Source organism: Heterodontus francisci, chromosome 2 (genome assembly GCF_036365525.1).
Source record: "Heterodontus francisci isolate sHetFra1 chromosome 2, sHetFra1.hap1, whole genome shotgun sequence".
NCBI lineage: Eukaryota > Metazoa > Chordata > Chondrichthyes > Heterodontiformes > Heterodontidae > Heterodontus > Heterodontus francisci.
The window spans coordinates 155830573-155856696 of record NC_090372.1 but is presented as its reverse complement, the minus strand read 5'-3'; the positions used below and the strand labels follow the sequence as shown (position 1 = coordinate 155856696).

At 44.4% G+C, this 26124-nt stretch overlaps 1 protein-coding gene and 1 long non-coding RNA gene across 2 annotated transcripts in view; one reads left to right on the top strand and one right to left on the bottom strand.

The window, feature by feature from the left end:
- The window catches only part of LOC137347738 (uncharacterized), a 47489-nt gene extending 25476 nt beyond the window's left edge, over window positions 1-22013 (bottom strand). The window contains exon 1 of the long non-coding RNA XR_010969012.1: window positions 21893-22013. This is a non-coding gene — a long non-coding RNA (uncharacterized lncRNA). The remainder of the gene's footprint in view (window positions 1-21892) is intronic.
- A 340-nt stretch (window positions 22014-22353) lies between these two features.
- On the top strand, window positions 22354-24975 carry LOC137347717 (frizzled-1-like). The gene has a single exon (XM_068012559.1). The coding sequence runs from the start codon at window positions 22649-22651 to the stop codon at window positions 24347-24349; it is 1701 nt and encodes a 566-aa protein (XP_067868660.1). The 5' UTR covers window positions 22354-22648; the 3' UTR covers window positions 24350-24975.
- The last annotated feature ends 1149 nt before the right edge of the window (window positions 24976-26124 follow it).

Below are 26124 nucleotides of genomic sequence, written 5' to 3'. Positions count from 1 at the left end.
ATTCAACACTAACTGGATGTCTGATCAATTTGAGATCCTTCCTAGGACTCTAGCTTTAGTGGTTGTTCCATGGGGGGTGGGAGGGTAGTGTGGGAGAGGTGGCAGGGAAGGCATAGCGAGAAAGAGGCATCATAGTAAATTTGGAGGAATTGCAGTCTAGAGCTATTAATTTTCAAAGTATAACTTTAGATCATATTACAGGAGGGGTCTTCAATCACTCAATTATACCAAGGGAAGTGAAAGTCCTCAAGGTGATATGGTGTTGGTTCCACCAGTCTCCTGTCCTAACCATAGTTGAAGACTGGGGAACCCCTGGAAAATGGAGATCCAGTTGCACCAGCTCTCCAATGTTTCCAGAAAGTTCTGATTTACCATCTAAAGGGTAGAACCCCCTGCACTTCCCCTTCCAAGATAAATGATGCCAAGGCGACAGGGACTATTTTTCCTGCTCCATTGATGCATTTGGGCTCCAGTGTATCGGTGGTGGATGGTATTCCCAATGAGGGGAGAAGTCCAGCCTCTAACTGGGTGGACATTGTTAATACCGCTCAGGACAAAGCCCCCAATCAAAATATATGATTCTGATTGCAGTGGGAGCAACGCACTGTCAATTCAGTCCCGTCACTCCACAGGTCGCATTATATATCTTTAAGCTTTCCAAATCGAAGAAAGCAGCAGCCGAATTGAATCAATCTAGTAACCCTGAATGAGGCGAACCAAACCAGGTATCTTTAGATATCATAAAATTAACTGTTTATTAAAAAAACTAAAATCTTAAACACTACTAAAATAAACCAATATCTAAAGACCTTATAACTTTTTTTAAAAAACTATCTCCCGCATTTGCATACATATACTCAAACTAACAGTAGTTTGGTTTTTAATTAGCTGACCAAAAAAACAGAAAAAAAATAAAATGTTTGCAGATTACGCTTCCAAAGGTCTTCTAATTCAACACAGTCAAAGTTCACTTGCAGTCTTCCAAGGTCCGATGAGAAAAGAAACCTGTCAGAGATAGGAGTTCAACAGTCCAGCAGTTGCAGTATTAAACTCTTCTTTTTTTCCAGCGATGAACACAGTAGATCAATAATTTGTTATTTCTTTAAGAAATTAATCTGGCTTAAAGCTTCTTTAGAATTTTGAGGGAGTATAATAAATAGGGTTTAAACAGACTGACAGAGATCTCTCCTATTTCCTTCATGTGCCAGAACAGTCTGTTAACTGTCTGTCTTTGCCAGCCAGTTTCAAAGTCAAAATGGATACATTTGAAGTCCTGTTCTCCTTCTCTGTATGGTTGTTGCCAGGCAACCAGAATGCACTTTGGCTGACAGTCTCTGCAGCTTGCTGCCTTAACGAAGTACTGATCTTTTACAGCCTTAAAGGCACACCGCAAGATTTCCCGAGGAGAAAATGACAACATCGCTGGGGTTCAGGCCAAAAACACAGCAAGAAACCTAAAGGCAATTTCCAAACGTTTTCATATTGTCTGTCTTGTGCAGGGAGCCAGGGAACATGGCAGGAGTTGAGGGAAGGGGATGATGTCACCAATTTTCAGCTACAGGGTAAGATGGATACCAAAAATGCATAAGTCAGGAGGGTGATGGATTATTCCCCATTCGCCTCGGTGAGTGCAGCTCCAAAAACACCGAAAAAGCTTAACAGCATCCAGGACAAAGCAGCCTGCTTTATTGGCACCCCTTCCACCACCTTAAACCTTCGCTCCCTCCACCACCGTTGCACTACCAGCAATTTGCCAAGGCTTCTTCGATAGCACCTTCCAAACCTGTGACCTCTACCACCTGGAAGAACAAGGGCAGCAGACGCATGGGAATGCCACCACCTCAAGTTCCTTCTTGACCTGCTACACCCACAGTGCTGTTAGGTAGGGAGTTCAGAGATTTTGACCCGGCAATGATGAAGGAACAGTGATGCCTCATGTTATTTATATGTTCTTCCACAGGCCCTGCAAACGTCCAACATGTGCAATGACTTAAAGATAGATGCACCTATTTTGTTTTATTTGTTTATGGGATCTGAGCATTGCAGGCAAGGCCAGTATTTATTGCTATCCCATTTTCCTTCAGAAAGTGGTGGTGAACTGCCTTCTTGAACTACTGCAATCCATGTGGTGTAGGTATACCTACAGTGCTGTTAGGAGGGGAGTTCCAGGTTTTTGACGCAGCAACACTGAAGGATGAGAACAGCTCCAGCATCACTTGAAACTTGACAGCATCCAGGTTAACGAAGCCCACTTGATTGACTCCCCATTCACCACCTTAACCATTCGCTCTCTGCAGCCACGGTCTGCTGATGGTAATGTGTACCATCTACAAGATGCACTGCAGCAACTCATCAAGGCTTCTTCACCAGTACCTTCTAAACCCACAACCTCTAACACATAGAAGAACAAGAGTAGCAGACGCATGGGAACATAACCAGCTGCAAGTTCCCCTCCGAGTCACACATCATCCTGATTTGGAAATATATTGCCATTCCTTCATCATTGTGTTATGAAAGTGCCTCCATTTTTAAAATATTTTTTGAGGACTAGTGTTTTGAAATTGTGGAAATGGATTCCTTTGGAGGACTGAAGAGATTAGAGAGATGCTGGAATTTTTTTTAAAGGTCACTGGAAGGACTTGAGCTTTCTGTTTAAAAACAATTCTTACTGGATGTCACACGCCTTAAGCTAAATAAACAACAGGAGCCTTGGTGACTAGAGGGAGTTGTTTACGGAGAAGTGATATGCCAAGATTTATGGTGGTCAAGAGTTGGTTTCGTTTTGGATTCTTTTGAGTCAGTTGGGGGTAAGCCTGCCAAGAGAGAAGCGCCCAGCTCATTCTTTCTGCACCTCTCTGAGACACCCTGAGAATCCAGAGTGATAGCTGAAACCTCCGATGCCGCATTTCTCCTGGAAAGCCTGCCAGATTAATCCTCGACTCTGCCTGAAGATAACTGCTCCAAAGGATCCGAGTGACAGACAGCTGTCTACGCATATTTGGGATGCCAGAATAAAGGGACAACTGATATCATTCCATATCTTTTACTTTCCTTCAAGAATTAACAAATATTTGGCCAAAGTATTTTTTTTTGTCTTGTTTTGTAAAGAGATCTCTGCAGAAAAATCTTTATTTTTTCTTTAACTGGTGTGTGTGAGAGAGAGAGAGTTGGGCTAAGTTAGAAGGGAACTTTCATATTTCAATCTGTGTGCTAATGCTTTGCATCATTACTGATTATGTCTTGTTTTATAATAAATTGATATTTTTGTTGTTTATTAAAGAAACCTGGTCAGTGAATTTTATTCCGAAAAAAAGAGTATATAATTGGCTGTATTGGTAACTGGGTAAGCATTTAAATATGTGCTGTGACCTGTGGAGACATGGAACTAAAGAAAGACAGTGCATTTCTCCCGCCTCGGTCATAACATGTAATTGGGGCCTCTGTGCGGGATTGCCCAAAGCTGACAATGTGCAATTGTAAGTGGGGTAATAATTATTGAAAAGGGCAAAAGGAAAATACCAGGTTTCTTGTGCATTATAGTACAGTTTACACTACTGGAATGGCTTTGCCAGTTGCTATGACCCTCCTGGAGAGGGAGGACTTATAGCTGTGTGATTGGAAAAACCTAACCAACGCTAGGCTAAAAGGAACAAAAACAAGAAATGCTGGATTCACTCAGCAGGTCTGGCAGCATCTGTGGAAAGAGAAGCAGAGTTAACGTTTCGGGTCAGTGACCCTTCTTCGGAACTAGGCTAAAAGGAATTGGCAGAGAAGTCGAGTTAGAGTTAAAACCAGGAGCTAAGAAAGCAGACATAATTGAGGTAATAGCACAGCATCTCAAATTGAAAGACGGAAAAGGCAATCCAGATGATAATTTAGTTGAATTAGCTAGAATTCAGTTGCAGAAGAAGCAGCTTGAGCAGGAAAGAGAATGGGCAAGGAAGAAAATTGAACTTGAAAGAGAAGCACTTCAAAGAGAAGAAAAGGAAAAAAGCATTTCAAAGGGAAAGAGAAGAGAGGCAACAGAAAGAAAGAAAAGAAAAAGAGAAAATGAAGAAAGGGAGCAAGAAAGGATATTCAAATTAAAAAAGCTGGAACTAAAACAAAAGAGTGGCCTTGACTCTAGTGAAAGTCCTGAGGAGGAAGAATCTGACTCCAACCCAGGGCCCTGTGGAGAGCTGTTTAAGTTTGTGCAAGCCCTCCCAAAGTTTGAGGAAAGGGACGTAGAGGCATTTTTCATTTTTATTCATTCATAGTTAGCACAATAGCTGCTCCACTGATGGATTTGCTGCAAAAAAGAAAGCCAAGATAGCGTGGTCAGGAGATTGCCAAGCATCTGTTGGAAGGTTGAAAGCCATTTTGATCAATGAACCAGGGTTGCCTGCTCGAAATTTCACTAAGCCCTTCAAGGTAGCAATTGATGCTAGTGACTTGGGGGTCGGTGCAGTCCTGTTACAAGACGATGAATCGGGCATAGGAAGGCCAGTGGGATACAAGAACACAAGAAATAGGAGCAGGAATAGATCATATGGTCCAGCAAGCCTGCTCCACCATTTAAATGATCATGGCTGATCTTAGGATTCAACTCTACTGTCCCGCCCGCTCCCCATACCACTTGATTCCCTGAGAGAGCATGGCTCATTTGTTGCACTGCATTTCCCTTTAAGATAGCCATGTGACCACCAGTGCACTCATTTTAAAGGGACTGCTGTTTGTGCACAACCTGTTAGTCCCCTCGGTGGAACAACACCTATTGCTGCGTGGCCATGTACCTGCTCAACTTAGAGGGAACATTGGTGGAGACCTCAGGAGGAGGCTGCTATAGATCATCCACTTGGCACCTCCAGCTGAAGATGGTTGGATTGCACGACAGGAACTTATATTTATATAGTGCCTTTAATGTATTAAAACATCCCAAGGCGCTTCACAGGATCATTTTAAAACATATGACAGCGAGCCACGTAAGAAGATATTAGGGCAGACGACAAAGAAGTAAGTTTTAAGGAGTGTCTTAACAGAGGAAAGTGAGGTGGAGAGGCAGAGAGGTCTAGAAGGGTATTCTAGAGCTTAGGGCCTAGGCAACTGAAGGCACGGCCACCGATGGTTAACAATTAAAATCAGGGGTGCTCAAGAGGCCAGAATTAGACGAGTGCAGATATCAGAAGGTTGTGGGGCTGGAGTAGATTAGAGATGGGAGCTGAATTTTATCCTCCTGCCACCGAGAGTGGCAGCAGGTGAAAAAAATAGCAGCCCACACACACCGCCACGATCTTCCTCGCAACAGCTCAGGATAATGAAACCCCTCCCCCACAATCATGTGGAGGGGGTGGGCTCTCCGGCACTGAAAATAGTGTCAGCCGCCTGTGCGCAGGCGCTGGCGCCATTTAAAAAAAGCAGCCAGCCCTGCCGGGTCATTTAAATTTTTAAAGGGCTAACCCCTCCCCCCATGTACTGCCGACAAATCTATCGCCCCCCTCCCCCCATAAGAATTAAATTCAACATTTGCCCCCCCCCAAAACACTTGCCTTCAACATTTGACTTTACCACCCCCCCCCCCCCCCACCCAAAGTGCAGCGGTCTCTCCTTCCCACCCTCCTTTACACTAGTAATGTGCATGACAGCCCATTCCCCCCACCACCGTCACAGCACTAAAAATCATAAGCTCCCCCCATGGCGTCCCTGCTTTCCCTCGACAAGAAAGTGAATGTGCATGAGTTCCAGCTGCTGCTCGGAAGATCGCAGCCCGAAGATAAAATCGCTGTTGATTTTATTTCAATGTATTTGTTTCATTAATTTAAATGTGGGCAGCACAGTGGCGCAGTGGTTAGCACTGCAGCCTCACAGCTCCAGCAACCCAGGTTCAATTCTGGGTACTGCCTGTGCGGAGTTTGCAAGTTCTCCCTGTGATTGCGTGGGTTTCCGCCGGGTGCTCCGGTTTCCTCCCACAGCCAAAGACTTGCAGGTAAATTGGCCAAATTGGCCATTATAAATTGCCCTAGTATAGGTAGGTGGTAGGGGAATTGAGGGAAGGTGGAGATGTGGTAAGAATATGGGATTAATGGAGGATTAGTATAATGGATGGTTGATGGTCGGCACAGACTCGGTGGGCTGAAGGGCCTGTTTCAGTGCTGTATCTCTAAAATAAAAAAAAAATGTTAATCCGGGTCCCGTTGCTCAGCAGCAGGAGGGCCGCCATGGAGCCTCACTGCCACTGGGAAGATCAGGCCAAGCACTCCCGGTGTGAGAATTTAAAAAATCAAGATACCCCAATGTAGATTAGCGAGCACAGTGGTGAACAGATAGGTGAACAGGATTTTGTGCAAGTTAAGACACGAGCAGCATAGTTTTGGATGACCTCAAGTTTACAGAGGGTAGAATGTGCGAGACCAGCCAAGAGTGTGTTGGAATAGTCAAGTCTCGAGGTAACTAAGGCATGAATGAGGCTTTCAGCAGACGAGCTGAGACGGGGCAAAGTCAGACAGTGTTACAGGGTGGAAATAGGCAGTCTTAGTGATAGCACAAATATGTAGTTGGAAGCTCATGTTAGGGTGAAATGCAACACCAAGGTTGCAAACAGACTGGTTTAATCTCAGTTGCCAGGGAGAGGGATGGAGTCAGCAGGTGGGTAATCGAGTATGGAGTGGGAACCCAAAATAATGACTTCTATCTTCCCAATATTTAATTGGAGGAAATTTCTGCTCTTCCAGTACTGGATGTCGGATAAGCAGTCTAATAATTTGGCAAAAGTGGAGGAGTTGAGAGAGGTGGTGGTGAATTAGAGCTGGGCGTCATCAGCTTACGTGAAAACTAACGCCGTGTTTTCGGATGATATCTGCAAGGGGCAGCATATAGATGAGAAATAAGGGGGCCAAGGATAGATCCTTGGGGAACACCAGAGTTAATGGTGCAGGAGCAGGAAGAGATGCAATTGCAAGTGATACTCTGGCTATGATTAGATAGATAATAATAGAACCAGGTGAGAGCAGTCCCACACAGCTGGACGACAGTGGAGAGGCATTGGAAGAGGATGGTCTGGTCAACCATATCAAAGGCTGCAGACAAATAGAGAAGCATGAGGAGGGAATGTTTACCTTTGTCACATAGAATGTCATGCACTACCAAAAGTTTTTTCAGATCACTACATTGATGTAAGCGTGTGCACCACTGACTGAGAAAAACCACTTTGAAGCTGCAATCCTCTGCAAGGACTCAAGAAGCCACACATTTAAAGGACCCGATGCCCATTCTCCTAAAAATCACCTACTGCATTAGGCATTAGAGAAGATAGCTTAGAGTCAGCAACGCTATTCGGCGACCACAGTCCCAAATACATCTGACTAGCATCCAAGGAACTGCCGATACATAAGCCAGAATAGTTATTGGCCACTAAAATCCCAGATAGTGAAACCCTGCTTCTGATGAGTACAGCATACGGGTATCAAGAGGTGTACTGGTTACCCGTGACTGTATTGGTATCTCCGCCCTTACTATTGGATCCTGTGGCACAACACTATAGTCTACAAGACATTAAGCCAATGTTACATGGTGTCTGAGCAGTAGTTTTCTGTCTCAGAAGTTCTCACGCTGCCTTCATTTAAGGCAATCTTTTGTTCCATCATAATTTGAAAGTTAAGAGTGGAAGGGTGGGATGAGGTAACTCTGTGACGAACCTATGGAGCCAAGAGTCCTGACACTCCACAGTCAAAAGCAAAGATGCAAAAAGGCTGAGGTACATCCAGAATTGTCACCCACACCTATTGGAAAGCTCAAACATCATCAAGCAAATTTAAAGGAAGTAGAGAGGATTAGGGAGGCAATTCCAGGACTTAGGTCCCAGGGAGCTGAAGGCAAAGCCACCAATAGTGGAGCAAAGAAAACTGGAGATGCACATAAAGCCAGAATTGAAGAAGCAGAGATCTTGGGGAGGGCTGTAGGAAGTTACAAAGATGGGGAGGGGGCGAGGCCAGGAAAGGATTTGAAAACAAGGATGAGAATTTTAAAATTGGAGCCAACGTAGGGCTATAAGTACAGGAGTGATGTGTGAACGGGACTGAGTACAAGTTTTTTTTAAATCTTTCATGGGATGCGGGCATCGCTGGGAAGGCCAGCATTTGTTGCCTATCCCTAATTGCCCTTGAGAGGGTAACTGAGTGGCTTGCTAGGCCACTTCAGGGGGTAGTTAAGAGTCAACCACATTGCTGTGGGTCTGGAGTCACAAGTAGGCCAGACCAAGTAACAACAGCAGGTATCCTTCCCTATAGGAAGTTAGTGAACCAGATGGGTTTTTACCACAATTGATGATAGTTTCATGGCAGCATTACTGAGACCAGCTTTCAATTCCAGACTTCTATTAATTCATTGATTTTTTAAAAATTAATTAATTGAATTTAAATTCCACCAGCTGCTGTGGTGGGGTTTGAACCCATTTCCCCAGGGAATTATTCTGGACCTCTGGATTACTAGTGCAGTGATATTACCACTATGCCACCACCTCCCCAGATACAAGATACAGGCAGCAGAGTTTTGGATGAGCTCAGGTTTACGAGGGTGCAAGGTAGGAAGCCAGTCACAAGAGCATTGGAATAGTTAAGTCCAGAAGTAACAAAAGCTTAGCTGAGGGTTTCAGCAGCAGATGAGCTGAGGTGGGGACAAAGACAAATGATGCTACAGAGGTGGAGGATAGTGGTGTTACAAAAGGTTTAATTTTTGTACTAGAATCTTAGACTCCTGTGTGTTTTAAAAAACTGAAAAAAGGATTTTCAGTAGACTTGGATGCCTGCAAATAGCTGGAATTTTTGGATGTTGACTTTGTATGCAAGAATAGGAGAAGCAAGCAGTTTGAAGGAAATAGCAAGGGGTTTTGACCTTCTTTGCGTGACAGAGGAGACACTGGCCTGAATTTTACCAGCATGCCGTGCTCCGCGGCAGCACACTGTGAAGACGGCAGCCTTCCGACTGGAAGCACCACTGCAGAGCCCCTGTGATATTACATGATTTAAATGGAGGGGGTGCAGTGGCCCCAGCCCCCCCCCCCCCCCCCCGCTGATGTAGAGGGGGTGGCCACTGTGTCCCTGGCAAGAGCGTCTGGCGCGACCGCGCAGGCGCCGGCGCCATTTTTAAAGAGCTTGAAGCCCTTCAGGAGACATTTACATTTTTAAACTGACACGGTTTCGATTCAATCTGAATAACATTTTATTAAAACTTCAAATCCCCTCTCCCACCCCCAATGCATAAATAGTTTTATGCCCTATCCCCTCCCAAAAAAGTGAGTTCTCACTCAAGACCTTTCCCCACAAACTTTATTCCCTTTGCCCCTAAACCCCTTCCCACCATCCCCACAGCCAATAAGGATTGCTTTTCCTGCACCCCCCTCTCGCTCTGATAATTTTATATCTCCCCCGAAGGTGCGCGAGTTGAGGCCAACAGCCATAAAATCAGCGTGGGACGGCCGCCGGCAACGGGTAAGTTCATTTGCATGTTAGTGAGCTCATTTCAATATTTTAATGAAGGCGGGGAGGGGGGGGGGGCATACCAAGGTCTCACCGCTGCCGCTAATATCCGGCGGGGCCTTCTCGGTGTTGTGACAGGCCTCCCTGCCACGATCTACAACGCCAAGGGGCTGGTAAAATCCAGCCCACTGTGTCTGGACACGTGACCATGTTCAGGAAGGTTTTTTTCACTTTGGACTTTTGTGAACCAATGAGCTGGACAAAGAGCAGGCATTTGAAATCTGGCTGTGACCTGGCTGGAGAGAGAGAAAAGGCCCAGAAAAAAAGTTACTTCTCTCTGTACAGGAAGACTACTTTTCAGAGATGAAACCCCTGTATGTCAGAAATAGCAGATTCCTATTGCCTCCTGTGTTTTGGGAGATCCTGAAATCTGAAGAAAGCTTCTACTGCTAGACTGCTACTTTAAAACTCAAGCAGACCTGTTGCTACACCCCTACTGAAAGAAATATGTGAAGCCTGCTGCAGACCAATTGCCTTGAACACCTACCCATCACAGACTGTTCATTAACCTCGCCTAGAGAGACTTTGAGTCGCATCCGACTATTGGCACCTCAGCGTACCAAAAACATCTGACCAGAACGCGATAAACTCAATCGTTTTATTTTTTTCCTTTTTATTCCAAAGAAATAGCTGTAAATCAAAAAATCCTTTTCCCCGGTTAACCGGTTTTTGAATGTATGTGCATGCGGGCTAGGAAAATAAGGAGTTATTAAAAAAAATCTTTTCATACATAGATTTATCTCATAATTGCTGAAGACATTATTTCTTTTCTAATAAAAAGTAAATGTTGTTGTTTAAAGAAACCTGGTTTGGAGTGCTTTATTCTGGGGGGACAAATAGAGTGTCTAATTTGGCTGTTCTTCAGTTGGTGGGATACTTTCTTGATATGCTGTGACCTGTGGAGTCGTGGGACTGAATTATCAGTGCGTTACTCCCGCCTTGGTCGGTTTTCTTTATTCATTCATAGGATGTGGGCGTCGCTGGCCAGGCCAGCATTTATTGCCCATCCCTAATTGCCCTTGAGAAGGTGGTGGTGAGCTGCCTTCTTGAACTGCTGCAGTCCATTTGGGATAGGTGTACCCACGGTGCTGTTAGGAAGGGAGTTCCAGGATTTTGATGCAGCGACAGTGAAGGAACGGCAATATATTTCCAAGTCAGGATTGTGTGTGACTTGGAGGGGAACTTGCAAGTGGTGGTGTTCCCATGTATTTGCAGTGGTTTTGGTGGAGGAGAGGATTATGGGGTTGGAAACTGAGCTCAATGTCTTCAGTCTTCTGTCATGCTAAGCCCCCACCTGCCGAGAATGAGGCACATTAATTTTGTCATGAACACTGATTTTAAACTGTTACTGGAGTGAAGAAAGGACTTGTTAAACAGATCAGCCGTGGCTGGAAAAGAAATTTGCATATTAACAGACCGTGTTTGGAAGGACAAAGCAGCCATTCCCTGATATATTCAACCCACAATGGACTTTTGATCACCAGACATTGAAGGTAGGGGAGTTCACATTCCAGGTTGACTGCTAAGATGGCCGAATACACAAATGGACATGGTCAAACCAGCTAGTCACATGAGTAACCTGCTGGGCAACCTGAGTTTTTTGAATTTGTACAAACAGTTTGGGCAGAAAGTCTGTTTGCTCCTGGACTGAGAAGATCTCTGTCCTGTTTGCTCCCATCTCTTTCTCACAAGCTTCTGAATCGACTGAAGACACATGAACCCCAAGAGAGAAAAGTCTCCTACAGTGAACAAAGTTTAAGAAGAATACTGGGCCCCAACAAAAAGCAAGATCTACCTACAATCAAGGACTCTACAGTGAGCTCGATGACCCATTAAAAAAACTCTTCAGATATTGCCTGAAACATTTTCTACTTTATTTCTTCTGCTCTTTTCTGTCTCTAATTGCATGGGTGTATCACGTATGCATACTAGCGTGGGTGCATCGTGTACCCACAGGCATCAACCGAATTAGAGTTTAAGTTTAATAAATTTCAACTTTTCTTCTTTAAACCTAAGAAAGCCTGTTTGTGCTGGTTTTGTTGCCTTATAATTGGAAAGCAGTGAACAAGGATTCACCAAGGGCGAGCCAAAAACATGGTGTGTTTAAAATTAAACCCTGTTACAGTAAGACCAGGTGAAGGCTGAAAGGGGACCCTAGACACCTTTCTCACCTGGTTGTATTTAATCAGAGAAAATTTCTGTTCATCCAATACTAGATGACAGAGAAGCAAGTATAACTCTACGACAAAGTGACAAATCAGACAGCGAAAGATCAAGGGATGTTGGTGGTGAGGTAGAGATGGGAGTGGTCAGTGTACATGTGGAACCTGACCATGCTTATGGATGATGTCACCGACGGGCAGCATCTAGATTAGTGGCTGGTTACAGGCTTGTTCTAGAGGCAGCTGGCAAAGCTGTTCAGCAGAACCTTGGTATACATCTCAATCGGGATCCAACATTTCCAAACTTCCCTGCAGAGGATCTTCCTGCAAATAGATCAGTTCAGTGTCCTCAAAGTATTGGTCATTCTCTCAGAGGCACAGACTGACATGTCAACCTAGCCAAGTTTTACCTATGCATAACAATGGTACTATTTCCTAGGGTTAGTACTCATACTTTGAGGACCTGTAAGCTAAATAAGCTAAATCAACTACCGTGGAATCTCCCTGCTCAGCATAGTGGGGAAAGTCTTCGCTCGAGTCGCTTTGAACAGGCTCCAGAAGCTGGCAGAGCGTGTCTACCCTGAGGCACAGTGTGGCTTTTGAGAAGAGAGATCCACCGTTGACATGCTGTTCTCCCTTCGCCAGCTACAGGAGAAATGCCGCGAACAACAGATGCCCCTCTACGTTGCTTTCATTGATCTTACCAAAGCCTTTGACCTCGTCAGCAGACGTGGTCTCTTCAGACTACTAGAAAAGATCGGATGTCCACCAAAGCTACTGAGTATCATCACCTCATTCCATGACAATATGAAAGGCACAATTCAGCATAGCAGCGCCTCATCAGACCCCTTTCCTGTCCTGAGTGGCGGGAAACAGGGCTGTGTTCTCACACCTACACTGTTTGGGATCTTCTTCTCCCTGCTGCTCAACATGCGTTCAAGTCTTCAGAAGGAACTTTCCTCCACACAAGATCAGATGGCAGGTTGTTCAACCTTGCCCGTCTAAGAGCGAAGACCAAAGTACAGAAAGTCCTCATCAGGGAACTCCTCTTTGCTGATGATGCTGCATTAACATCTCACACTGAAGAGACTCATAGACTCATCGACAGGATCGCAGCTGCCTGCAATGAATTTGGCCTAACCGTCAGCCTCAAGAAAACGAACATCATGGGGCAGGACGTCAGAAATGCTCCATCCATCGATATCGGCGACCACGCTCTGGAAGTGGTTCAAGAGTTCACCTACCTAGGCTCAACTATCACCAGTAACCTGTCTCTCGAAGCAGAAATCAACAAGCGCATGGGAAAGGCTTCCACTGCTATGTCCAGACTGGCCAAGAGAGTGTGGGAAAATGGCGCACTGACACGGAACACAAAAGTCCGAGTGTATCAAGCCTGTGTCCTCAGTACCTTGCTCTACGACAGCGAGGTCTGGACAACGTATGTCAGCCAAGAGCGTCCTGTCAATTCATTCCATCTTCGCTGCCTCCGGAGAATCCTTGGCATCAGGTGGCAGGACCGTATCTCCATCACAAAAGTCCTCGAGGTGGCCAACATCCACAGCATATACACACTACTGAGCCAGCGGCGCTTGAGATGGCTTGGCCATGTGAGCCGCATGGAAGATGGCAGGATCCCCAAGGACACATTGTACAGCGAGCTCGTCACTGGTATCAGACCCACCGGCCGTCCATGTCTCCGCTTTAAAGATGTCTGCAAACGCGACATGAAATCCTGTGACATTAATCACAAGTCGTGGGAGTCAGTTGCCAGCGTTCGCCAGAGCTGGCGAGCAGCCATAAAGGCGGGGCTAAAGTGTGGCGAGTCGAAGAGACTTAGCAGTTGGCAGGAAAAAAGACAGATGCGCAAGGGGAGTGCCAACTGTGTAACAGCCCCGACAACCAATTTTATCTGCAGCACCTGTGGAAGAGTCTGTCACTCTAGAATTGGCCTTTATAGCCACTCCAGGCGCTGCTTCACAAACCACTGACCACCTCCAGGCGCTTACCCATTGTCTCTCAAGACAAGGAGGACAAAGAAGAAGCTAAATATAATCAATGTCCCTCCCAGTTAGTTCTCTTGATTCAAACAGTGAAGATTATTCTGGCCTAAGTTGGTGGTTACAGGACAGCGACATCCTTCAATGGATTTCTCCATCTTTGGCCACTAACAATATCAATGCTTCCTAGATATTCACCTACAAGGAGAATGGGTGCAGGGCAAATGAACCAGCCATTTTAGCACAAACACCATAAGCTCAAATTTTAACCTTCAAACCCCCATATGCTAAATTATCAAGAGCTGGCTGAGGCATCAACTAGTTACATAGTACATACAAGACAGAAACAGGCCATTCAGCCCAACCATGCATGCAAGCAATTATGTTCCACTCGAGCCTCTTCCCTCACCTAATTCTATCTATTCCCTTCTCCCTCATATGCTTATCTAGCCTCCCCTTAAATGCACCTATACTATACGTCTCAACTACACCCTGTGGTAGGGAGTTCCACATACTCACCATATTCTGGCTAAAAACATATCTTTTAAATGCCCTATCTGATATCTTGGTGATTGTTTCATATTGATGACCTCCAGTTATGCACTTCCCCACAAGTGGAAACACTCACTCTTGTCTTCTCTATCAAAGCCTTTCATAAATTTAAAGACCTTCATTAGGTCACACCCCAGCTTTCTCTTTTCAAGAGAAAAAGAGACTCAGTTTGTTCATCCTTTCCTAACAGGTATAACCTCACATTTCTGGTATCATCCTTGTAATGTTATGGCAGTCACATAGTCAACATTTATATAGGTCGATCAACAAGTCACATATCAGCACCATTATAGATGGTGCCTTTTTCACAAGCTGTGTATTTTTTTGCATACTGTATAAGTGTTCCCAGGAACGATGGAAAGACAGTCAGACTCCCTCCTCCAAGAGAGTTTGAAGAATGAAGACCATCCTACTAATCTTGTTTCAATAAAAGCACATAAGCATATACCTAGTGAGTCAGCCGTGGCTTAGTTGGTAGCACTTTTGTCTGAGTTACAAAGTTCTGGATCAAGTCCAATACATTGCTGTAGGTCATCAACTAGTGGAAATGATATAGAGGAACAAATTTACAAGGAAACTACAAGAGGTACAAAAACTATAGAGTAATTATAATGGGAACTTTAATTATCTTAATATAGACTAGGATAGTAATAGTGTAAAAGCCAGAGAGGGGCAAGAGTTTCCAGAGAGTGTTTAGGAGAATTTTCTACATCAGTATGTTTCCAGTCCAATGAGGAAGGAGGCATTGCTGGATCTGGTTCTGGGGAATGAGATGGGACAAGTGGATCAAGTGTCAGTAGGGGAACATTTAGGAGACGGTGATCATAGTATCATAAGGTTTAGCTTAGCTGTGGAAAAGAACAAGGAGCAATCCAGAGTAGAAATAATTAATTGGGGGGTGGGGGGAGGGGGGATGCAATTTCAATGAGGTGAGAATGGAACTGGCCCAGGTAAATTGGAATCAAAGATTGGCAGGCAAAACTGTAACTGAACAATGGGCTGCCTTTAAAGAGGAGATAGTTCGAGTACAGTTGAGGTACATTCCAGCGAGAGGGAATGGTAGAACAATAACAGCCGGATCTCTCTGGATGATATAAGAGATAGAGAGTGGGATGAAGCAGAAAAGGGATGGGTAATACAAGTGAGAACCAGGCTGAATATAGAAAGTTCAGAAGAAGACTGAAAAAAGAAATAAGGGCAGCAAAGTATGAGAAGAGCTGTTAATCTTCCATTAACATTTTCTCTGGGCAAATGCTTTGTCCTTTACTGCAGCCATTACTACCCCCTTTGCCTTTTATTCCATGACATCTTTGTCATTTAATCTCTCCTTCCTCTACCCTATCACAGATCTTCCCTTTTGTTGTTCTCTTTCCCCTTCCCCCCTTTCACTTGCTTAAAGTCTATTACATTTCTAACCTTTGCCAGTTCTGATGAAAGGTCACAGAGCTGTAACATTAACACTGTTTTTCTCCGCGAATGCTGACAGAGCTGCTGTGTATTTCCAGAACTTTGTTTTTATTTCAGATTTCCAGCAGTATTTTGCTTTTATGAAAGTATGAGAAGAGACTGGCAGCCAACATAAGAGGGAATCCTAAAGCGTTCTATTGGCATATAAATAGCAAAAAGGTTGTAAAAGGAGTAGAGCTGATTGGGGACCAAAAAGGTTTCATGCAGACCCCCACCTGCCAAGAATGAGGCATATTAATTTTGTTATATGAACATTGATTTTAAACTGTTGCTGGAGTGAGGAACAGATAAACAGATCAGCCGTGGCTGGGAAAAAACATTTACATACTAACAGACAGTGGCTTGTGGAGACAAAGGACCATTCCCTGACACATTCAACTGCCCCTTCCTGTCGCCGGTTACTTGCCTTCCTTTCACCCTCCCACCTTCTATCCTTCTCAGGATTGTGGGGTGACGGTCAAAGGGTTTGGGCTTGTAAACAAGTTCAATAATCATCAGCAATTTCTGCCGTCTGGCTGTTGAAACTTTCTGGTTCTCTACATGGGTTCTTACTAATGGAGGGAGTGAATTTTTAAATTCTTCAAGGAGAATTATTTCCCTAAGGTTCTCAACATGGTCTCTACCTTTAGTACCCGCATCCAACAATCAAAATTAATTTGCTTTACCCTCTCAAATTCTATATAGGTCTGCCCAGACTGTTTCCGGAGGTTCCGAAATCTCGGCCAGTAAGCTTCAGGGACCAACTCATACACAGCGAGAATAGCCTTTTTGCCATCTCATAATCTGCAGAACCCTCCTCAGAAAGCATAGTATAAACGTCTTGAACTCTGCCCATCAACTTGCTTTGTATAAGTAGTATCCAGCTTTTCTTCAGCCACTTCATCTGTTTGGCTATCATTTCAAAAGAAATGAAAAATGCCTCTCCATCCCTTTCCTCAAATTTCTGGAGGACTTGTACACATTTAAACAGCTCTCCACTGGGTCCTGGGCTGGTGTCAGATCTTTCCCCATCCGAACTTTCACTGAAGTCAAGACCACCCTTTTGTCTCAGTTCCACCTTTTTAAATTTGAATTCACTTCCTTCTCTTAGAATTGGAAAAACTTGAATTTCAATTTTTTTTCCAGTTCAAGCCACCTCATCTGCAACTGAATTTTAGCTAATTCAACTGTACTATCATGTGGTTTGCCTTCTTCTTCTAATTGCAAATGCAGTTATGTCTGCTTTCTTAGCTCCTGTTTTTAACTCCAGCACCAACAATTCGGCCAAATCCTTTAACCTAGCCTTGGTTAAGTTTCTCAAAGCACTCAGGGATACATCCTCCTTCCCCAGAAAGGTCATAACAACTGACAAAGACATTCCGATAGTGTAAACTTTACTCTAATGCACAAGAAACCTGTGTTTTTTTTCTCTTTTCAATTATAATTACCCCCACTTACAATTGTACATTGTCAGCGTTGGATTATCCCAGACGAGCCCCCAGTTATATGTTACTACCAAGGTGGGAGGAGTGCACTGTTTTTCCTAGTTCCACTTCTCCACAGGTCACAACATATATTGAAATATGTACCCAGTTACCGATATGGTCAATCATCGACTATTTTTACTTCAGAATAAAATACACCAACCAGGTTCCTTTATTAAACAACAAAATTATCAGCTTATTATAAAACAAGATACAATCAGTAATGAAGCAAAGCATTAACACACAGATTTAAATATGAAAGTTCCCTTGTACTTTAGCCACACACACACCGGTTAACCGAAAAAAGAGATTTTCTCTTTAGAGCTCTGTTACAAAAAGGGACATGGAAAGATGTCAGTTGTCCCTTTTTGGTTTGGCGTCCCAAATACGCGTCGACGGCTGTCACTGGAATCTTTCTAGAATGGTTCTATTCAGGCGACATTGAAGATCAGCTTGGCAGGCTATCCAGGAGAAATGCAGCAACAGGGGTTTCTGCCAGACCTTTCTGGAAAAATGCAGCATCAATTTCTCTATTTCTTACATTCACTTCTAAGAGCTTCTCAAAGAGTTGAAAGAGGGTGCTGATGGTGACTGCTCTCTTGGCTGGTTTTCTCCAACTGCCTTCAAAACAGTTCACACCCCAACACACTGTTCAAAGCAAAACTGAAAAGAGATAAGCCTCCTGACTCCTATAAATCTTGACCTGTCACTTCTCTATAAACATCTCCCCTTAGTCCAAGGTTCTTGTTATTTATTTATCTTAATTGGTGACAGGTAGTCTCCAGTAGAGGATTTTAGCACTCCTTGATTCTTCCAGTAAGTGTTTTCAGTCAAGTGTCTTTTCAATGAACTGTCAACAACAAAGCAAAGTCCAACTTCTATGAAATCTTCAGCTTTCGCCAAAATTTAAATATAAGTCCTCAAAAAAACTTAACAAAAAATAAAAAAGCACCGTCATAACACTGGCCATAATTTTCCAAACCTCCTTGGACCAGGTGTGGTACCAGAGAACTGGAGAGTTGCGAAGTTACGCCATTGTTCAAAAAAGGTTAAGATAAGCCCAGCAACTACAGGCCAGTCAATTTAACCTCAGTGGTGGGAAAACCTTTAGAAACAATGGGTTGAATTTTACATTCCTGCGCCCAAATCGACGGCAGGCGAAAACAATGGTGGCCCTCCTGTGCAGGCCGCACAGTGCAGAGCTGCCGCAATCCTAAACGTGGCAGCTCATTTGAATAGCTTGGATGGGCTGCTCCCCCTCCACCCCCAATGACGTGGAGTGGGCAGGCTGTTCATCCCCAGCAATGTGCGCAGGTGCTGACGCCATTTTTAAAGGGCTTTGCATCCGACAAACATATTGAAATATTTAAAGATGCAGTTAAAAAAAATTACATACATTTATTTTGCCCACCCCCAATAACCATAAAATAAATTACTTGCCCTCCCCACCAAAACACTTACCTTGTTCACCGAACCAACCCCCCCCCCCCCCGCAAAGTGCATAAATTTTAACCTAAAACTCTTCCCACCATTTCCTACACCAATGATGTTACTTTTATCCCTTCCACCACCCCCACTGAGAAACCTACCGCCTCCTCCCTCCCCACATAAGTGTTCCGCCTCTTTTTTCTGGATAGTGTTCTGAAGGCACGGGAGTGCCAGCCACCGGCAGGATGATCGCAGCGGGATGGAAGGTGGTGAAGTATAATTCATTCATTAAAATTTAATGTTTTTAAATATTTAAACGGTGGTCCCGTCACACCGAGCGTTGGGGGGGGGGGGGGGCACGAGGGAGGGCAATATTGCCAGCAAAAATATTGGGGTAGGCCCTCTCCTGGAGGCATTTTCCAGCTCCCCCTTGCTACAACCTCTGATGTCGGGGGGGGGCGGGGTCTGTAAAATTAAGCTCAATAGTTCAGGGCAAACCTAATAGTCACTTGGACAAATGTGGATTAGGAAGATGAGCATGGATTTGTTAAAGGCAAACCATGCTTAACTAACTTGCTTGAGTTTTGTTGAGGAGGTAACAGAGGGTTGAAGTGGTTTCCATAGACTTCCAAAAAGCATTTGATAAAATGCCATGTAACAGTGCTTTATATAGGTTTATTATAACTGCCACCTAACAGGCTTGATAACAAAGTTAGAGCCCATAGAATAAAAGGGACAGTAGCAGCATGGATACAAAATTGGCTGAGTGACAGAAAACAGAGTAGCTGTGAATGGTTGTTTTTTGGATTGGAGGACGGTATATAGTGGGGTTTCCCAGCGGTCCGGGTTAGAACCCCAGCTTTTCTTGATATATATTATTGACCTAGACCTGGGTGCAAAGGGAACAATTTCAAAATTTGCAGATGACACAAAACTTGGAAGTATTGTGAACTGTGAGGAGGATATGATAAACTTCAAGAGGACAGGCTGGCAGAATGGGAACACAAGTGGCAGATATAATTTAGTGCGTGAAAAGTGTGAAGTGATTCATTTTGGTAGGAAGAACGAGGAGAGTCAATATAAACTAAGGGGTACATTTCCAAAACTGGTGCAAGAGCAGAAGGCCCTGCCGTAATATGTGCACAAATCATTGAAGGTTGCAGGACAGGTTGAGAGAGCAGTTAATAAAGCATATGGGATCCTGGGCTTTATAAATAGGGGCACAGAGTACAAGAACAAAGAAGTTATGATAAAACTATAAAACACTGGTTCGACCTCAACTGCCAGGCACCACACTTTAGGAACGATGTTAAAGTGTGAGAGAGGATGCAGAAGAGATTCACAAGAATAGTTCCAGGGATGAGGAACCTCAGTTATGTGGTTAGGGATAGGATGGAGAAGCCAGCTTTGCTCCTTAAAGAGATTAACAGGAGATTTCATAGAGGTGTTCAAAATCATAAAAGGGAACTGGACAGAGTAGATAGGGAAAAACTGTTCCCATTGATGGAAGGATCCAAAACCAGATGACACTGATTTACAGTGATTGGCAAAAGAAGCTAGTGACATGAAGAAAACCTTTTTTTTACACTAAAGTGGTTAGGATCTGGAAGGCACTGGCAGATAGGGTAGTGGGGGCAGACTCAATCGAGGTCTTCGAAAGAGAACCACATAATTATCTGGAGAAAAAAATTGCAGTCCTACAGGGAAAAGGAGGAGTTGCTGTTGCAGAGAGCCAGCACTTACTCAACAGGGCAAATGGCCTCATCTTATGTTGTAACCATTCTATGATTCTAAGTCCTTCTCCAGAACTTGAGCACAAAATTCCAAACAGGCAGTCCAGTACAGTGGGAGTGCTGCACTGTCAGAGGTGCCATCTTTTAGATGCGACATTAAACCAAGGCCCCATCTACACTCAGGTAGATGTAAAAGATCTTTTGAAAATAATTTGAAGAGCAGGAGAGTGATCCATGGTGTCCTGGCCAATATTTATCCCTCAAACAGCAATCTCAAAAAACAGATTATCTGGTCATTATCACATTGCTGTTTGAGTTTTTGCTGTGTGCAAATTAGCTGCTGCGTTTCCTAAATTAAGTGACTACACTTCAAAAGTACTTAATTCGCAGTAAAGCACTTCGAGAAGTCCAATAATTGTGAAAAACTCTATATAAATGCAGGTCTGTCTTCATAACTAACATGACGATGAAAGGCAAGTATATCTAAACGTTAAATAATGGATGGTGCTAATTGTCGTCGCTCAACGTGATTCACTTCCAATGCGACTCGAACTCCTCAACCTTGATCTGCTAATTCACAATGATGCCCGAATGATTGTCAGCGTGTTCTGGCCTCGTCAACGCAGCGTCAAATTAACGTCACTTCTGATCAAAGTCTCGTTTGTGAAATGCGATCGAAACAGGAGTTGATAACAGACCCAATAGATTCAGACAAGAAACAAATAATGCATTATTTCAATAGTACTGTAGCACAATGAATGAAACGCTGCAGCAGGTTGCCAAAACATCCCTCAAATGTGCAATTGGGTGATTGTTGATAAACGAGATTAAATATTTAAGGGCAATAGGAATGTACATAACTGCCAACAACGTGCTGTGACTTGCAGCATTTAAAAACAAACCTTATTGAATTAGGGATTTTTTGTTCGTGTTGCATCATCTTGGAGATGTAGTAATGATTGAAGTGTTAAAAACACAATGTGACGGCTGACGTCCCGGCAGACTGTTCTGCTTATAACAAAAATGTCAGTGTGCTTACTTTCAAAATTCGTGCTAAATTTTAAAGTTTTTTTTTGCTATTTCATGCATTCTGCAATTCGCACTTCAAAACAATTAAAACTGTCGTGACTTTTTGGGCTCAAACAAAAACTTAATATTGCAAAATTACCGAGACATAGCTGAAGGTATGAATACACGATTTACGTAGTGATTTCTGTGACGGTGTATAAACCTGAACATTCAAAAGTTAGGTTGACTTCTCTCTTTACTCTCACTGGGCGTATAAAAGAAAAACTTCCAAGAATAACATTCGGTTGCATATGCTGTAGAGGTCCATTCTCCCTCGTTTCGTACTCTCCTGAAAGTTGCCACCCACCCCTGTCCCCACCTGCCTCTTCAGTCCCCAAACCTGCGCATCTCCATCACCGACATTTCCAGCTCCTGACCGAGTATCAGTTTCGAAACCCACCCCCACAGTATAAACCTTCCACCCCCGAAGACATCCTACTGAAAACTCAGCGCCGTATCTCCCTTAACTCCCCTTCCCCATCTCCCGGAAGCTTTCAGCCTCCTAGCTCTCACCTTCCCATACTTCATTCACATTCCCTTCTACAACTCGACTCTCCACGGCTCCACTCTGATCACCATCGCTGTGCTCAATACGCTAGGCTGGCCCCCTCCCCCAGTCCCAAGGTCCAGCGTTCCGTCCTCAGCCTTTCAGCCTGCGGTTCAGCACCCTGCCCTTAACCTCAGCTCCCTGGGGTACAGCAGACTGACAGAGGAAGCCCAGGGTCCTGCCCATTAACTTCCAATGGCAGACGTTTTCTCAAAAACACAGACCAGATTGAGCCCAAGGTTCACTGCCTACTCCCAAAACCACAGCGCAAACTCCTCAGCACGTCCAACAAGTGCGGCCAATTATTCAAATTTCCGCACAGCTGCCAACCAATTGTAGCGCTGCCTTTGGCTCGGGCTTGGCCGGAATCGTATCGCGATTGGCTCCAGATTGTGGATAGAAGAGCCCCTCGCCGGTTTCAAGGCGCCTCTTGCCGACGCGCGTCCCACTTTGCGCAGCCAGATGGAAAGGGGCTCCTGGAAACAGGCGGCAGGGAGCCGATGGAGTGACACAAATGGACAGTGGAGTCGGAGCTGGGTTGTTGCTCGGGTTGGGGCTGTTGACATCTGAATTGCTTCCAATATAAAATCATATCCCCAAACGTAAGTGTTCAAAATTTTAAAACCAAAAAGAAACTTCTGCTGAATTTAATGCCGTAGAATAAATTCTTTCAGCGAAGTAAAAGAAGTAGTTTGAAGAGAAAGGAAAGAGCGAGGGAAAGTATGGCTGTGGGTAATTGTTTCCATCTGGATCTGTGCAAACTTGCGAGCGCTCGGTGGCTGTTTGTGCTCCATCTGTTACTCCAAGGTTTGGGACCCGTCCGGCCACAGGGGCAGTACAACAGCGAGAGGGGCATCTCGATTCCGGACCACGGCTTTTGCCAGCCGATCTCAATCCCTCTGTGCACGGACATTGCCTACAACCAGACCATCATGCCGAACTTGTTGGGACACACAAATCAGGAAGACGCCGGCCTGGAGGTTCATCAGTTTTACCCGCTGGTGAAAGTGCAATGTTCGCCCGAGTTGAAGTTTTTCCTCTGCTCCATGTACGCCCCGGTGTGTACTGTGCTGGAACAGGCGATCCCCCCGTGCCGATCGCTGTGCGAGCGGGCCAGGCAGGGCTGCGAAGCGCTGATGAACAAATTCGGTTTCCAGTGGCCCGAAAGTCTCCGCTGCGAAAACTTTCCCATCCACGGATCTATCGACCTGTGCGTTGGACAGAACAACACGGAGAAAGGCAGCCCGACCTTAGATCCCACCCAATCTTTACCTGACGCCGGCACTATTCACCCCAGAGGCTACCCAAGTCGGGACCACTTTGTTTGCCCCCGGGTTTTGAAAGTACCCACGTACCTGAACTACCACTTTCTGGGGGAGAAGGACTGCGGGGCTCCCTGCGAGCCCTCTCGAACCAACGGTCTCATGTATTTCAGCGAAGAGGAGCTGAAGTTTGCCAGGATTTGGATCGGGATCTGGTCGGTGTTGTGCTGTGCCTCCACTCTATTTACGGTGCTCACCTACCTGGTGGACATGCAGAGGTTCAGCTACCCCGAGCGCCCCATCATTTTCCTGTCGGGCTGTTACACAATGGTGGCCATTGCCTACATCGCCGGGTTCATGCTGGAAGAGAGGGTGGTCTGCAACGAGAAGTTTGCAGAGGACGGCTTCAAGACCGTTGCCCAGGGAACCAAGAAGGAAGGCTGCACCATCCTGTTCATGATGCTGTACTTCTTCAGCATGGCCAGCTCGATCTGGTGGGTCATCCTGTCCCTGACTTGGTTCTTGGCAGCCGGGATGAAATGGGGACACGAGGCCATCGAGGCCAACTCGCAGTACTTCCACCTGGCCGCCTGGGCAGTGCCGGCCATCAAGACCATCACCATCCTGGCCGTGGGCCAGGTGGACGGGGACGTGCTAAGCGGGGTCTGCTTCGTGGGCCTCAACAACGTGGACGCGCTGCGGGGCTTCGTGCTGGCCCCGCTCTTCGTCTATCTCTTCATCGGCACCTCCTTCCTGCTGGCCGGCTTCGTGTCCCTCTTTCGCATCCGGACCATCATGAAGCACGACGGCACCAAGACCGAGAAGCTGGAGAAGCTGATGGTCCGGATCGGCATCTTCAGTGTCCTCTACACCGTGCCGGCCACCATCGTCATCGCCTGTTACTTTTACGAGCAAGCTTTCCGCGAGCAGTGGGAGAAAAGTTGGGTCAGCCAGGCTTGCAAAAGTTACGCCATCCCCTGTCCCCATAATGAGTACCCCCACATGAGGCCGGATTTCACCGTCTACATGATCAAATACCTCATGACACTTATAGTGGGCATCACCTCGGGGTTTTGGATCTGGTCTGGTAAGACTTTACATTCATGGCGCAAGTTCTACACGAGACTCACAAACAGTAAACACGGGGAGACGACGGTGTGAGAGAAGCTTTTTAGTCAACATTTCCTCCTCCAAGAGGGAGAAAACATACACAGAAAGTAAAGCCCGAGTTTTGAGATGTGACAGACTATATTTCAAATACTATAAGTTGTAAATAGCATCTGTAAGATTTTTGTAATTATATATTTGTATTTAAAATATCACCTCCAGAGGTGTATCTTGTTTCCCCAATTTGTGGAGTATTTTTTTGAGGGGGAAGGCACTGGTTGTTTCAGTGCTCGGAAACCAAGGATTGTCGTAACTCAGCTTGTAATCGAACACCGAGAAGGAACTGCAAATGAGTCAGACTTGAAAGTTAATCCTGGTGCCTGCCAACTCGCATGTCTGAATGTTGAACCTTTCGAGACATAAATTGGACCTGGAGGCAATGGGACGATTAGTCTTACCCCGGAATGAAAGGCTTCCCTTGGGTCCTAACGCCAACCGAGTTAACATCGCTATTTCTTTACACAACTTTAGAACATTTGAATCGAGAGCAAGGGTAAATAAAATAAACAAAATAATTGTTTTATGCATTACTTTTACCTCCGGACACCCAGATTACAATCTAGCATGATCCGCATTTGACGGGTGCCCTGCTTCCCGAATAATAAAGTTAATTCATTCTGGTTGCTTTAGTCTTGCATATTAATCTACCCAAGTGGACTTAAGCAAAAATGCTGGATCAAACATGAGTCTGAAAACTGAAATTATACAGGGCGTAGGAGCACTTAGTTTTGCTATTTATTTTGATTAATTCCTCATAATTATTGTCAGTAGCAATTTCATTTGCTGGTGCATTAAAAACTCCATTATGTTATGTTAATTTAGCCGTATTGAAAGATCATCCTCAATACATCTTTGTTATAGATTGTTTTGACTTGGTTTTGCTTTAACATTTTTCTTGGAGAGACAGCAAATACTGCTTTTCCATGGTATCACATAAAAGAATTGTTTAAAAGCCTGAAAACCAGGTGCCAATGTTTATATTTAACAGGCACTGAACAGCTGAATAAGCAAAATCAATACTCTTAGTAGCCATCTTTTGTTTTTTACAGAGCAGGGGGAATGTTGAACTTCAGAAGCATGTGAACTGGATAGAGGTTGAGCTAAGGGTAATGTTAGGACCCAGAGATAGTCTTGGTATGCGGTAGAGCAGAATAAGGCTCAATCAATATTTTATTAGTGTTAACATCAGCCCATTCTAATTCTATTCCAAGTGAGTGGTCCAGAAAATAAATTATCTGTAGAAATACTCTGTAGTACCATACCCAGCATGTTTAATCCATTGATTGAAATGTGGGCCATTCCTGTCAGAAAATGGCAAATGCCTTTTTCTTTTCCATTGTACTATATTACAAGCATTTTAAAAGCACCATAACTGCACATACAGGCATTTTTATTGTACTGTATTTTAAAATAATTTGCATGATTGTTATCAAATAATTAATAGGAGTCTGTAGCCATAACACCATACAAGCCTGTATTCATGGTTCAAATTCATTATTGGCTTCAAGTCCCTGATGAGCAAAAAATTGTCTGAACTTGGTATTCATTTATTCTTGTTCACCATTACAGAATCCTTTATATTTATAGAACAATAGAAAAGTTTATATATTCCATATTTTTAATTTCTTTGAAATAAAACTTCCAACTTTTTGTACAAAAATAAATTGAGTCTGCCTTAACAGAAGTTTATGTGTGCAAAAAAGAATCAGGGACACACTCATAACATATTGTACAACTGGTATTAAATTCAGTCTTCTGGGGAAAATGCT